The following is a 16,154-nucleotide window of genomic DNA, read 5'->3' as shown; positions in this document are numbered from 1 at the left end:
GGCCGAATAGCCTACTCCTGCTCCTATTTTCTATGTTTCTAAGAATTGTGTTTGAAAACAAAATTAATTTGCACAGGTTTAAGAGAAAGGTCATAATGCTACAAGCATTTATTGAAAACAGACAGACTTCCACAACCGATACAATGATGGCAAATTGTTTCGTCCTGTGCTAGGGTGTCCCCCATTTATCTGGAGAATAGTGGGAAATGCCTTCACACACTGAGGCAGGAGGGGAGGAATTCAAGATCTTAGCCACCCGCTTCACCTCACCAGCTGGGGACACACAAATAGGACAGCTAGCAGTCAAGTTTAGAATAGGTGACTGAGACATAGGCAGGAATTATACAGGATCTGGCGGGGTCGTGATCCGAGAAGTGGAAGAGGGTAGCAAAGGTTCTCCCACTCAGACTTCATCCCCTGCCACAACCACACGCTAACTGACCAATTAGCGGCACGCCAGTGGATTTTTTAGAAAATAAAGGCGCCATGGGCGGGATCGTCGGCGTTGGCGGGGGCAGGGCAAGAGCCGGAAGAAGGGCTGCCAGCACCTTCAGTGTCACTGTTACGACCAAGGCGAGAGCAATGCACTGTCAATTCAGTCCCATCACTCCACAGGTCACAGCATATTATTAAAGTTTTCCCACCCAACCAGAAAACTGCCAAATTAAACCCTCTAGTAGCCCCTGAATAAAACAGAACAAACCAAGAATCTTTACACAACAAATTAACTATTTATTAAAAACTAAATCTTGAACACTATTAAGAAAAACCTATGTCTAAAGACCTTAAAAATTATTTTAACCTAGCTCCTCCATTCACACACATACACTCAAAAATCATAATCGTTTTTAAAAATTATGTTTTAAAAATTAGCTGTTTCTTAAGAATAAATAAATAACTGGATTGTTAGTCTTTCTAGGTTACGTTCCTGATGGTGAGGTATCCTAGTGTAAAAATATTCAAATGCCACTCTAAGTCTCCACGCGGATTTGATGAAATAGTCCTTCAATAGATAAGCATTCAAAACACTTTAGCTGCAGCAGGCGTCACACAGTTCTTTCAATGATGAGCACAGCAATAGATCTACTTGAATTTTAGGACCGGCAGTCTCTCAATCGAAACCTGACTGCGAATTCCAGCAAACACAATCAGTCAAGACAGATTCAATCTTGAAGTAAAGGCTTCCTGGCTTGGAAATGAAGAAAAGGGGTTTTGCTACCTCCCACAATACAAATGGTTTCTTCAGTTATTTCCTCCTTAGGCAATTAACTCAGCCTGTAGCTCCTTATACAATTTCTGCTGAGAGAAATAGCTCTTTGCTACAGTAAGCACACTTCGCTGGTGTCTCTCAAAAACTGGTTTTAGCTGTTTTTTTCCACAGAGTTAAATTGAAACATCATATCATGTGACCCCCTCACTCTCCTGCTGTTACCTCGGTAACAAACGCAGCTGGTACACTGTGCCTCAGAAATCTAACACTTCTCTATCTGTCTTAAAAGGTATACTGTTTTTAAACAGTCTTAGAGTCACACTGTTTCAAACAGAGGAGAAAAAAAACCAGTTCCATGACAGGCTGAAAGATTGTTATAGGCTCCTCAGATAAAAATCAGGGCAACAGCAAGCATAACGATTGACAGTCAGAACCAAAATGAGCGTATCCAACATGGTTTTGACCCACTGGACCACAAGGCATCCCACCGCGACTCCCTTGGAGGACCACCAGCCGCTTGTGGCCATTAATGAGACATGAACCGAAGTGGCCACAGTTCAGCAATGACTGCTTGCATGTCCTCCTCCAGGCAGCTGAAGCAAGTTGGAAGGTCCTCTTCCCAGAGGACTGAAGGAGGAGACTTTCCCAGCTTACCAGGAAGTCCTAGATGGAGGTTGTAGAGGAGGTAAGCAGCTGTGGGGTTGTTAGGAAAACCTTGGTCCAGTGCCGCAAGTGGGTCAACAACCTTCTCCGCTCTGCCAGGGTGAGGGGCAAACCTCAGTCCCCGTTGGTTTGTAATCAGATGGGCAGCAATGCAGGTGTGGATGTTGGAAAGCGGAAGCTCTCCAGATGGAGTGAATGGCTGCAGCTCTGTCACGGGGCATGTGTCTGGCACATCTGACCCACACAAGGGTGCAGACGTGTGTCAGTCTCACACGCATGGCAATGGCCCCCAGAGGTAGCATACAGCAAGAGCGCAGAGCGGGTGGTCTCTCAGGTCCGATAACTGAAATGATTCTCATATGTCTCCAGAGGAGAAGTGAATCCAAAATGCCCAGGAAGATCTGGCGGAGATTCCAGAGGGTATGTGTGCTCTAGCTCAGTCTATGGAGGAGTCCATCCAGGCTATATGAGTACTGCAATTTCGGTCTAGTCTGGGCATCTAGCTTCCTATATTGAGAGACTGACGACTCAGATCCAGCAGACCAACCAGTGGCTGCCTAGATGTAGACTGCTGTTGCACAGACCTACACACCATCACATTTTCAGTGAGCTCTATGCATCAGTGTCAATACGAGAGAGGGACAAGGCACTTGGGGTGTCCTCCAGGTTTCTAATTCCTCTCAGGTCAGCAGGGAGATCTAAGTGTTCCTCGTGATGGCAAAGGAGCAACAGCAGTCTGCATCTAGGGGCACCTCTCAGGGTGCTCTTGATGCAGACAGCAGCTCCTTAGCCCCTCTGCCATTGACACCAGTGCCTCAAACTGCCAGGACAGAGGGTGCTCCTGAGACTCCTCAGGTGCATCTCAATATGCCGGGGTCCTCACGGCCTTGGGCAGCCAGAGGACGACTGCCAAGGTCATCCCATGCCATGGGACAGCCTGATCAGCAATCCACATCCACTGCAGCTGGCAATGAAGGGGGAATGACACATAGGAGCACGCAAAAAAGATTTGAGAAAGCACTGTAACAGCATTTGGATTTCATAGATGTGATTCTGATTAATGTTAATTGCTGATTAGCTCGTGGAACCTTTATTAAACTTCTCCTTTTGCTTCTGAATGTCTCAATTAAGTGATGATGTACACAGCAAAATGTATTTGTGTAATATGGAGGCTTGGTTTGTTTGCAACAGTGAACCAGGGAGTGTGAGATTAAAAGATGGGCTATTACCTATGCGCTAAGTGCTGATAGGTGGGTGGTAATGGGGGATACAGCAAATGTTAATGCCTGCAGTGAGACTGAAATGGCTGTCGTTGCCAGACTAGATGATTGGTGAACTGCATTTCAGGAGAAAGCCCTGAGTATGAGAGCCTCCCTGGCACCCAACTCTTCACACACTCCAAATGCTTCCCCAGGCCGTACAGGTAGCTGCGCCTCCTCATCAACCCCTTCACCCTCCTCGTCTGAGGATGCCTCGAGCTCTACCATGTCTTCAACAGCCAGAGCCTCCCCCCTTTGCGGAGCAGGCTCGAGGGGCCGGACGGCCTACTCCTGCTCCTAGTTCTTATGATCTTATGATCTTATGATCTTAAATGATGTATTGGTTGGCCCTCTGAAGAAGGCATCAGTTACAACCCTTATGCAGTGATGTGCAGATGATTGGGAATGCCACACATCTCCAGTGGCAGCCTGGAATAAGCCTAATGCAGAGGTTAAGGGTGACTGTGACCTTGACAGCCACCAGCAACGGATGGCCACCCACACAGTTGGAGCTGACCTCTGCTGCCATCATCTCACACAGAAATGTCACAGTCTCTCGGGATAGACACAGTCTTCTAAGACACCAGCACTCTGACATCTGGAGGAAGGGCGACCGCTGCCAGTACATCCTGCCTACTGGGTAGCCTCGTCTCCTCGCAGATCTTTGCACCCGGTGAACTCTGTGGCCTTCTGCCCCTCCCCCATCATGAATCTGCACCTGCAGGTGGCAAGCAAGTCGCTGTTGTCCTTGGCCACCTGCCTGCCTCTCCAGTGCTCTTCCTCGCTGGAGGACCCTCTTCCAGAATGGACAACACCCATGACAGCAGCGTGCCAAAAATGAAATGGGGAGAGTTTTGTACTGATTGATGCGAGGAAAGGCAATCCCACTCCCCGGTAGAAATCTCCCCAGCTATGGCCCTGCCAGGAGGATCACTCGCTCAAGTGAACCCTGGTGAGTCAACAATATCAGCTCAGAACCTTAAATCCACCTTTAGCTTAAAGACTCGAAACTCACAAAATCCAATACCTGCTGAACCATGCCGCTCATTTAAGCCTGCCGAGCCTCCTACCACCACCAACCCCCCAACTCCCCCACCCCGAGTGGCCTGGCGCATCCCGTAAAATGGTGTGGGGCACGTAAAATTGAAGTCTGTGGCCTCTTTAATTACCTGAATTGGCTTTAATCGGATGGCGAGCGGAGTTCCCATCCCTGCCGTCCAACGTGCGTAAAATTGCGTTCAGGCATCAGGCTGTCGGGAACCCGATCCGACGTCATGACCCGCTATTTTACGCTCCACCGGCCTTCTTCAGGTAAAATTCCAACCATAGTTTTTCCCAAGAGCTAGAAACTAAAAAATGCAGTCAGCCAATTTTTTTTACATAGTTAGTAGTAGTCTGAAAGAAAGGGAATGCCTAAAGCAAGTAAAACCACCCACGAAACAGATGGGGGTAGGGATCCAGTGTAGAGTTTCCACTTGGGCGCAATTGGGAAATTGGCCCAAAAGGGAAATTGGCCCAAAATGCACTTGAAATTGCGTCGGTTAGGTTAGGTTTTAAGTTTCTGCTGAAAATTTACTTACATAAACACAAACACAAGATCTTCCATGACCAGCACAATGCAATCAGACAACTTAATAAAACATAATTGTTACTTGTTTTTTTAAATTTCCATTCTCAAAGCGTGTCTGGTTAAACCATTCACCAACGCATCTCCACCAAAATTCAAGAATAGAGAGCAGTTGTCATCACCACCTTCTTGTATGCGTCAGAATCACAGGCTCTGTACAGAAAACAAACGCGACTGCTGGAGCGCTTCCATCAATGCTGTCTTTGATCCATCATGAGCATCAGATGGCCGGACTACTACATCACAAACAATGAAGTCCTCAACACAGCCAATATGCCCAGCATTGAATGCATTCTCTTACAAACCAATTTCAATGGGCAGGACATGTGTCATGCATGGAGGATTCCATAATACAAAAAGCAGTGCTTTATGGTGAACTATGCTCCAGTAGGCAAGATGGAGGTGCACCTCGCAAACAGTTTAAAGACCAGCGGAAAAGACAGCTCTCTCTGGCTGACATTGAATAATGGGTGTAGCAACAGGAGGCTGCTGACAGAGACAGCTGGTGGACAACAACCAGGAAAGCAGCCGACAAGTTTGAAACAAACAGATGCGAGACTGTTGAAGAAAGGTGCTGACAATGGAAGGAGTCTGCTTATACCAGAGTTCCTCCAAACCAGGAGTTCTTGTGCCAACTGCTCAAGAGCCTGTAGATCAGGAATTGGCCTCTTCAGTCACCAACAATTATGCCAACTACCACAGATATAAGTCTTCCCATGATTGTCACCTGCGAAGAATCTGCCATCGTCACTATCAATAAGTAATCCTTGATGTATTTAAGGGTGGTAACCTGGTTTTATTGATAAAGCTGTAGGAGAGATTAACCCAATTTAAAATCACTGAAAATTACTTTAAAATTGCTAGACTGAACCATTTAACAGTTTCATTGCTGTATACCAGTCAGTTTCTTAGTAAATTAAATACTTTTTGATAAGAAATGTGGTCAATTTGAAGAGCCTTCCCAATCCAGCACAATCTCAAAGTCGACCCGAGGGGGTCGCCAGATTTGAGAGGGGCTTAAATGGGGGCATGGTTTTGAACATAACACACTTATGTTTAAAATTCCCCAATCTTTTGTGCTGCTTTGGCTGATTCCACCCAGATTGCACTGATATAACTAGCACAGGGGCGGCACAGTGGCGCAGTGGTTAGCACCGCAGCCTCACAGCTCCAGGGACCCGGGTTCGATTCTGGGTACTGCCTGTGTGGAGTTTGCAAGTTCTCCCTGTGTCTGCATGGGTTTCCTCCGGGTGCTCCGGTTTCCTCCCACAAGCCAAAGACTTGCAGGTTGATAGGTAAATTGGCCATTATAAATTGCCCCTAGTATAGGTAGGTGGTAGGGAAATATATAGGGACAGGTGGGGATGTGATAGGAATATGGGATTAGTATAGGATTAGTATAAATGGGTGGTTGATGGTCGGCACAGACTCGGTGGGCCGAAGGGCCTGTTTCAGTGCTGTATCTCTAAACTAAACTAAACTAAACACTAGCAGAAACAAGTAGAAATTCTCAATCCCAGGGTGTGTAATTTATTTTTTTTCCCATGTTTTTGAGGAGAAAAGTGAGATTTAACTAAATATATGGAATTTGTTTAGACTGTCACTTGCTCTGTGAAATAAAGCAACTTAATTCATATCATACATCAACTTACAAAGTATTTTTCAGTCTGTCTTCATAAAGATTGAAGAAGTGCATGTAAGGTCATGTGTAAAAGACAGATTATTCAGTTCAGATCACAATGATAACTCATTGTTACACCCCTGGATTATGCTATCATATGGTTAAGATATTTGGCAAAGCAGCACAACCCTAAACATAACCTGCAGAGACCACTTACCAGAATCAGCACTGCTGCACCCAAAAGAAAGGAAGAGTTGCATTTACCTAGTGCTTTTCATGACCTCAGGACATCCCAAAGCACTTTACAGCCAATGAAGTACTTAAGTGTAGTCACTGTTGTAATGTAAGAAACACGGCAGCCAACTTGGGCAGAGCAAGCTCCCACAATGTGATAATAACTAGATAATCTGTTTTCGTGATGTTGATTGAGGGATATATATTGGCCAAGACACCAAGGGAGAACTCCCCTACTCATCTTCGAAATAGTGCCATGGGATCTTTTACATTCACCTGAGAGGGCAGACAGGCCCTCGGATTAACTTCTCATCCAAAAGATAAATTAAAAGGAATATCTACGGCCGACTCTACACTTGCAACAAAGGACTTTTGGGAAATTGTAGGCGCGTTACCAATGATTTCCCAATATGCAATCCTGGCAGGCAAGGCTCCCCACCAGGAATGGGATTGGGAAACAATGAAAATTTACAGCATGGACAGGGGCCAAAACGTCTCTCTGTTGACATTTTCTGGCTGATGTTCTCCCTTTTTCCTCTTCCCCTGAAGACACTGGGGTGAAATTGGTCTTTGATTGTAGCACAAAACAGGTGATAGTGAATCAGCAGCCTGTTTTACATCCCACTCAATTTCTTTTCCACTGACTATATATACCTACACAATAAGGACTTCCCAGCATATAAATCCTAGGGATCTGTCATTATGGAGAAAAAATAATTGGCTTCAATATGTGCCTGAAGTGCTGGCCTTTTCAATTCTGTCAGTGACTTTCTTAACATGGTTCTGCTGTCCAGAAAAGGATTGTCCTAGCCTGCATTCAAAGTAATGAATGACTGTCATGCTGAAGTATCTAAAACTGTATTAATTCTTCTCGTTTTATGCAAAACAATTGTGTATCAATGTAAAAGTGATAATAACTCAAGAGTCACATTAACATCCTTACCCCCCATCCACCCCCGACACCACCCTCCCCCCCCCCGCCCCATTGCACTAAAGTGAGACTCTCTCAAGAAAGTAGCCTCTTAACCCTTTAGCTTTGCATTGAGCGCTGTATAACTTTAGCCTGGGAAAAAAGCTGTATTTTGAAAATGCCCAAGTATTCTATTGGACATCCTGGGAACTTTACAAACTTACTCATCAGAAGTGTACAGACTAAGCATCAGGTCAAACAGTCATGTTAAAATGTTAGACGGCTTTTTTTTTTTACATTTTTACTATGAATTTGTTTAATATTAACTCCCGTGGCACTATCTTTGAAGTCTATCTCCATCACACACACAATGCCCAGGTTGAGAATGGGGGCAAGTAACATATTCTGCCAACGGTACTCTGAAATTTGTCATTAGGATGTATGTGAGTGCAGCCCAGGTAACACCTCCTATGATTTTCCTTCCTTCCCTTTTGGCAAAAGTTTAGCCTCCATTTTGTGCCTCTGCTTGGCAACAGTGCTGAAATTAGAAAGTCTTAATTTAAGGAAATGTAAAATCTCATCCAAACTTTTGTTGCACATCACATTGAGAGTCCAGATGTGTATGTTTATTCCAATGTATTACCAAGAGTCAAGTTTAGTTTTGGCAACTATATTGACTAAATAATTTGATGTAATGTAACGTTGCTAAGGGGTCAAATAAACCAGGGAGAAGTGGAAAGATAAATGTCAAATAAGCAAGAGATGCATATCAGTAAGAGGTAGTAAGTTGTTAATAGTTGTAAGGTGAGCATTGAAAAGCTAAAAGGGACTGATAGATGGCAGACACAAAGGTGAAACGAGGAAGCAACAGATCGTAATACCCGAGAGAAAGGATTGCCTCAAAGATCAAGTAGTATGGAAGAGGGAAACAGACACTCAAGAATGAAAAGTGTTTAAAAAGTATTTAAAAGGGAAACGGATAGATTAAAAGGGATACAGAAAGTAGTTTAGTAAGGGACAAGACAAATGACACAGAGAGATATGTCAAAGACACAAGCTGATGAAAAGTCACGTAGGAATTTCAAGAGGTGGACAAGGGAATAGTAGAGGCACAGAATAACCTGAAGAGAAACAGAAACGTGAGACATGCATATTCAGCAGTACAGGGCAGAGAAGGTAAATAGCCAGGCAAAAAAGATAGCATTCGAGGTGGACGGACAGATGACAGTGATGCAAAGTGCCACTTAAGAAGACAGTTGACAGAGATCCAATTCAGTACTGGAGAGAGACAACAAAATAAGTAGCTACACCAGGAAAGAAATAGGTGGATGACAGGGACATCAATCACATTACGGAGAAGCAAGACAGAGATAAGACACAGCAGTGAAAAAGATGTATAAAATGGTGCCCAGGCAAGGAATACCCTGTTAATGGCAATAGAGAAGAGAATACAAGAGAAGAGATTAGCTAAGTGAAATTCAGAGTAGTACTAGCAGTTAAACAGGTGACTGACACCAAAGCAGAGTTTAGCAAGAAGGTGAGAAGAGGTAGAAGGTGTCAGATAAGACACACTGGAGATAGTGTACCTCATCCACCCTCCAAAGACTTTTTGCCCTGTTCCCACTCCATTCCCGCCTGTCCTCACCTTAACTGGACCCTTGAGCATTTTTTTTTTTTAGGTGGCTGCCTGAATTACTAATATATGCGGACTGAGGTCCTATTATTTCACTAGAATTCCAATGGCATTTTAACGGCCGACTGGGTGCCTGCTGCGACACTCAAACAATCCTGATCTTTTACCTACATTTGCCAACTCTTCCTGGCCCCACAGGGAACTTCTGGGTTCTGCTGCACCAAGCATCCCCACGATACACTGCTGAAGCCACCTCCACGAAGACCTATCTGAGTGCTGACAGGCAGCCTCTAGGCCACCTGATCTTCGCCTGCTGGCAACTGGCCATCTGCCTCTTTACATCTGTTCTGAGCAGGCAGCTGACTGGTAGATGTAAATGAACCAGGGAGTTAAAGGAGCCCAGGCCTCAAACTGACGACATTGGGAAGGTTTGATACTCATCCGCATTCTGCCCTCCCGAAACTCTCCCAGTTAAAATCTCCTTCAAGTGTGCTTGACAGATGAGAGAGTTGCAAAGACTCAAAGCCAGTAAGAGGTACAGAAATAGACAGCAGCAAAGGCATAATTTCACATTTTCATTAAAAATGGCTCCATTCTAAAGTACAAATGGAAACTTTAACTTCTGACAATTTAATCAACCTACCATTAAAATTAGAACTTTCAAAGAGTTAAAATGACAATTTTTGCAGGGGATCTACACAATCTTTCTGTCTCCCAATTTTGGTGTCACAGTTATGTTACTTCCCTGCCTTAAATGCACAGTTCTATGGATGGCATTTTATGATTGTTTCACTCTCTGCTACATTTCTTACTTTCCATTCGTAACATCATTTAATGTGTCAATTCATACATAAAGTGTGAGGCAACACAATTCTAGCAATAAAAATGTTAATTCTGCCCTTCAACATGACAAAAATGAAAGACCAAATAATTAGTGCATTATAGAAAATTCTGCATTTTAAAAAGTTATTTCAAAAATTATTTTCCCAAAAATAAAACAAATATAAAACAATATTCCAGTGATGACTGATGCGTTGTTATATGACATGTGTCCTCTCCGTTACTGTGTAGTGCTATTCTGCATTGTGCTACATTCAACAATCATAGGATGTGAAGCAGAAATACTAGCTTAACTTCCTGGACAAACTGCCCTCACTGAAAGCAAGAGTGATGTGCTGGGTAAAGCCTTTTTAAATGGTCTGTTTAGTTGGAGGATTGAGTGGAACTGGAAAATACCAACCTATGATCCCATATCACATAGAAAATAAGGACTCAACATGTATGGGAATTTTAATTCAACCGCTTAACATGCTGAAATCTCTAACGCCCCTCCAATCCAAATGATACTGGTTAAAAATACCCTCAGCGCTTCTGACCACTTACCATTCCCAAACCTTGGCATCCCCAGTGCTGATGTGGAAAGCATCATCTATTCCAGTGGCATTCTGTAACATTCCTGCTCACCTCGTACTTAATGTCAATGGTTGGCAATCCAATTGACCCTTACCAATATTGGGACCTTGACAATAGGGGAAAGAAATTCATCTCGGGCAGTGGCGCAAAACGGGCGCTATCGGATCAGCCGCGCTTTTTACGCAGCGCCTGATATTCGCTTCCGTTGCAGTCTTTGGAATTAATTGGAACGGGCGGCCGGCTGGCTGGCCGGTGAAATCGCGCCCGTTTTGCGCCACCACCCTCGGTCTTACGGACGCGGTGCTGCCTACCTGGACAGGGCGATCTCGGACTTCTGGCGGGCGATAGCCGCGGCCCTCTGCGCCCCCTCCATGCTCCTCTCCACCTTCTCCCGCAGCTTGTTGGTCCTCAGGGGGATCAGGTGCTTCTTCTTGCCCTTGACCAGCACGTTGTTCTTGTACTTGCCCTCCTCCCTGCGGCCGTCCGGGAAGGTGGTGCAGCCGTAGCCGTGCCTCAGGTTGTCGTGCCACTCGCCCTCGTACTTGAGGCCGCTCGACCTCTCGCTGACCCCGTAGCCCGAACGCTTGTCGTTCTTCCACTCGCCCATGTAGCTCTCGGTGGTGGTGGCGTCGATGTCGGACTCGATGGGCGGGAAATCGTCGCCCCCTTCGCCCAGGCTGACGGTGGAGTTGGCGTCGCTGGCGGCCGAGCTGAGGCCGGCGTCGCTCCTGAGGAAGCTGAGCTTGCTCCTCTGGCTGGACAGCGAGCTCTTGGACTCGCTCTTCCTCAGCTTGCCCAGCAGCGAGCCCCGTCGGAACAGTCCCTTCCTCTTGGGCTTCTGCTCGGCGTCGCCGGCGCTCTGGAGGCTGAGGGCGAAGCCGCCGCGGCTCGGCCCCATGGTGGAGGAGGCATGAGAGGAGGGGGTGGCGAGGGCCAGAGAGTCGGCGGGAGGCTCGTGTTGCAGCACGGCGCCGTTGCTGTGCTCGCTGCGGAGGGAGGTGAGCGAGGTCCGCAGCGGCGAGCGGATCATGGTGGCCATCCCGTAAGGAACACTCTGGCGCACTCCATATCCATGGCGCATCCCTCCGGTAAACTGGCCCTGGTATGTACCTGCAAATATAACCAGAAAACAACATTCGTTACTCGTCAGCCACAATTATTATCAACAGACTACTAAAAAACATCTGATTAGATAGTCCATGGCTGAGGGTGATATCCCCAATCAACAAAACATTACCTGGTCAGGTACTTCATTGCTATTTGTGGGCCCTTGCTTACTTGACACTTAAAGTGATTCACTTGCTGTGGAGTTCTTTGGGACACCCTGAGAGGGTAAAGAGCGCTATATTAAATGCAGGTTCTTTCTTTAACCCATAACAAACAGGGCTACTTTAAAATAAAGACATCCTGCTGAATGACTCAGCCCTCTCAATTCTCCAACAGGTTTGAGGTTCTTTCAGCTTGTAAAGGATGAGAGCGAGGGCTGCAGGATGGATGAGCAAACTGACAATGGCACTGTGGTAGCGGAAGCCATTCAAGTGGGGGGAGTAAATAGGAATAGTGGTAGTAGGAGATAGTATAGTCAGCGGGATAGCCACCATTCTCTGCAGCCAAGAACGAGAGTCCAGAAGTGCCATCGAGTCTGCACCGATGCATTAAAACACCTGACCTGTCTACCTAATCCCATTTGCCATCACTTGGCCCATAGCCTTGAATGTTATGACGTGCCAAGTGCTCATCCAGGTACTTTTTAAAGGGTGTGAGGCAACCTGCCTCTACCACCCTCCCAGGCAGGGCATTCCAGACCGTGACCACCCTCTGGGTAAAAAAGTTCTTCCTCAAATCCCCCTTAAACCTCCCGCCCCTCACCTTAAACTTGTGACCCCTCGTAACTGACCCTTCAACTAAGGGGAACAGCTGCTCCCTATCCAACCTGTCCATGCCCCTCATAATCTTGTACATCTCGATCAGGTCACCCCTCAGTCTTCTCTGCTTCAGCGAAAACAACCCAAGCCTATCCAACCTCTTTTCATAGCTTAAATGTTCCATCCCAGGCAACATCCTGGTGAATCGCCTCTGCACCCCCTCCAATGCAATCACATCCTTCCTATAATGTGGCGACCAGAATTGCACACAGTACTCCAGCTGTGGCCTTACCAAAGTTCTGTACAACTCCAACATGACCTCCCTGCTTTTGTAATCTATGCCTCGATTGATAAAGGCAAGTTTTTTCACCACCCTATTAACCTGCCCTTCTGCCTTCAGAGATCTATGGACAAACACGCCAAGGTCCCTTTGTTCTTTGGAACTTCCCAATGTCAGGCCATTCATCGGATACTTCCATGTCCCATTACTCCTTCCAAAGTGTATCACCTCACACTTTTCAGCGTTAAATTCCATCTGCCACTTTTCTGCCCATTTGACCATCCCGTCTATATCTTCCTGTAACCCAAGACACTCCACCTCACTGTTAACCACTCGGCCAATCTTTGTGTCATCCTTACTGCAAACTTACTGGCCTTACCCCCCACATAGTCATCTATGTTGTTTATATCATTGACAGACAATAGGGGACCCAGCACAGATCCCTGTGGTACGCCACTGGACACTGGCTTCCAGTCACTAAAACAGCCGTCTGTCATCACTCTCTGTCTCCTACAGCTAAGCCAATTTTGAATCCACCTTATCAAGTTACCTTGTATCCCATGTGCATTTGCTTTCTTGTTAAGTCTCCCATGTGGGACCTTGTCAAAGGCTTTGCTGAAATCCATGTAAACTACATCAACTGCACTACCCTCATCGACACACCTGGTCACATGCTCAAAAAATTCAATCAAATTTGTTAGGCATGACCTCCCTCTGACAAAGCCATGCTGACTATTCCTAATCAAATTTTGCCTCTCCAAGTGGAGATAGATTCTCTCCTTCAGAATTTTCTCCAATAGTTTCCCTACCACTGACGTGAGACTCACTGGTCTGTAGTTTCCTGGCTTATCTCTACAACCTTTCTTAAATAGTGGGACCACATTAGCTGTTCTCCAGTCCTCTGGCACCTCCCCTATGGCCAGAGAGGAATTAAAAATTAGGGTCAGAGCCCCTGCAATTTCCACCCTCACCTCCCACAGCATCCTGGGACACAAATTGTCCGGACCTGGAGATTTGTCCACTTTTAAGCCTTCCAAAGCCTCCAGTACCTTGTCACTCCCTATGACAGTTTGCTCAAGAACCTCACAGTCTCTCTCTCTGAGTTCCATATCAACATCCTCTTTCTCTTGGGTGAAGACAGATGTGAAGTATTCGTTCAACACCCTACCAATGTCCTCTGGCTCCACTCACAAATTTCCCCCTTGGTCCCTAATGGGTCCTACTCTTTCCCTGGTTATCCTCTTTTCATTGATATATTTATAGAATATCTTGGGATTGTCCCTACTTTTACCAGCCAGAGCTTTCTCATACCCCCTCCCTGCTCTCCTAATTGCTTTCTTAAGCTCCATCCTACACTTTCTGTACTCCACTAATGCTTCCATTGATTTGCTCTCCTTGTATTTGCTAAAAGCCTCTCTTTATCCTTCTCATCGTACCCTGAATGTTTCTGGTCATCCATGGTTCTCTGGGCTTGTTGCTTCTACCTATTACCCTAGAGGGAACATGTTGGGCCTGTACCCTCCCCAGTTCCTTTTTGAATGCCCCCCACTGCTCTTCTGTAGATTTCCCGACAAGTAACTCTTTCCAGTCTACCTTGGCCAGATCCTGCCCTATTTTACTAAAATTTGCTCTCCCCCCAATCCAAAACCTTTTTTTGCAACTTGTCTATTTCTTTCTCCATAACAAGCTTAAATTGTACCATGTGGTCGCTATCACCAAAATGCACCCCCACCAACACATCAACCACCTGTCCAGCTTCATTCCCCAGAATCAGGTCCAGCACTGCACCCTCCCTTGTTGGATCCTCTACATATTGAGCTAAAAAGTTCTCCTGTATACATTTTAAGAACTCCACTTCATCTAAGCCCTTAACACGACGACTATCCCAATTAATGTTGGGAAAGTTGAAATCACCTAATATAATTACCCTATTATTTTTACACACCTTTGCAAATTGCGCACATATTTGCTCCTCAATTTCCCGCTGACTATCTGGGGGTCTATAATAAACACCTAGTAATGTGGCTGTCTCTTTTTTATTCCTAAACTCTACCCATAAAGCTTCATTTGATGCCCCCTCCAAGATATCATCTCTCCTTACTGCAGTAACTGACTCCTTAACTAATATTGCAATGCCCCCTCCTCTTTTACCCCCTTCTCTGTCTCGCCTGAAGATTCTATATCCCAGGATATTGAGCTGCCAATCCTGCCCCTCCCTCAACCATGTCTCCGTGATGGCAACTATATCACAATTCCACAATCATTGCCCTTAACTCATCCGTTTTACCTGCAATACTCCTGGCATTAAAGTAGAGGCCTTCCATCCTGGTTTTACTCCCTTGAAACTTACTTCCGCTGTATTCCCTCTGACTTGTTCGCTTTCCAGTGTTTAGCTGTGTCCCTATTCTGCTAGGAGTCTGCATCCCCTCCCCCTGCCAAATTAGTTTAAACTCCTCCCAACAGCACTAGCAAACCCGCCAGCAAGGATGTTAGTCCCCCTCTGGTTCAGATGTAGACCATCCCGCTTGTACAGGTCCCACCTTCCCCAGAAACGGTCCCAGTGGTCCAGGAGTCTAAAACCCTCCCTCCTGCACCAACTCTTAAGCCACGCATTCATCTGTGCTATTCTCCTATTTCTATACTCGCTAGCACGTGGCACTGGGAGTAATCCAGAGATTACAACCCAAGAGGTCCTGCTTTTTAGTCTACTGCCTAACTCCCTGAATTCTTGATGCAAGACCTCATCCCTCTTTCTACCTATGTCATTGGTACCAACATGTACCATGACCTCTGCCTTATCACCCTCCCCCTTCAGGATGCCCTGCAGCTGCTCAGGACTGGTGAGGTACTTGCAGCGGGAAGTGGAGGATCCAGTTGTCCTGGTCCACATGGGTACCAACAACATAGATAGGACTAGGAAAGAGGTTCTGCACAGGGAGTATGAGCAACTAGGGGATAAATTAAAAAGCAGAACCTCAAAGGTAATAATGTCTGGATTATTATCTGAGCCACGAGCAAATTGGCGTCAGGTAAATAAGATTAGAGAGCTAAATGTGTGGCTCAAAGCTTGGTGTGGGAGAAATGGGTTTCGATTCATGGGGCACTGGCACCAGTACTGAGTAGAGTGGGAGCTGTTGGGATGGTCTTTATCTGAACCATGCTAGGACCAGTGTTCTGGTGATTTGTATAACTCGGGCAGTAGAGAAGGATTTAAACTAAATAGTGGGGGCGAGGGATCAAGTGAGGGAAGATGTGATAATTTAGAGAGAGGAGAAGGCAAGGGAGTAGATTAGATTAGATTAGAGATACAGCACTGAAACAGGCCCTTCGGCCCACCGAGTCTGTGCCGAACATCAACCACCCATTTATACTAATCCTACACTAATCCCATATTCCTACCAAACATCCCCACCTGTCCCTATATTTCCCTACCACCTAC

The 16,154-nt window shown here is 45.9% G+C and overlaps 1 protein-coding gene across 6 annotated transcripts in view; it reads right to left on the bottom strand.

Moving 5' to 3' along the window:
• The window catches only part of jph2 (junctophilin 2), a 135,553-nt gene that overhangs the window by 99,325 nt on the left and 20,074 nt on the right, over positions 1-16,154 (bottom strand). For 4 of the 6 annotated variants that reach the window (XM_068048249.1, XM_068048250.1, XM_068048248.1 and 1 more), the window contains exon 2: positions 10,882-11,680. In XM_068048249.1, coding sequence (XP_067904350.1) covers positions 10,882-11,680 — 799 coding nt within the window. Of the gene's footprint in view, positions 1-4,301; positions 4,482-10,881; positions 11,681-16,154 lie in introns of all 6 variants that reach the window. The other 2 variants (XR_010976562.1, XR_010976563.1) reach the window with 1 other exon arrangement.

Source organism: Heterodontus francisci, chromosome 16 (assembly GCF_036365525.1).
Source record: "Heterodontus francisci isolate sHetFra1 chromosome 16, sHetFra1.hap1, whole genome shotgun sequence".
NCBI classification, from domain to species: Eukaryota; Metazoa; Chordata; class Chondrichthyes; order Heterodontiformes; family Heterodontidae; genus Heterodontus; species Heterodontus francisci.
This window is presented reverse-complemented; position numbering and strand designations above follow the sequence as displayed.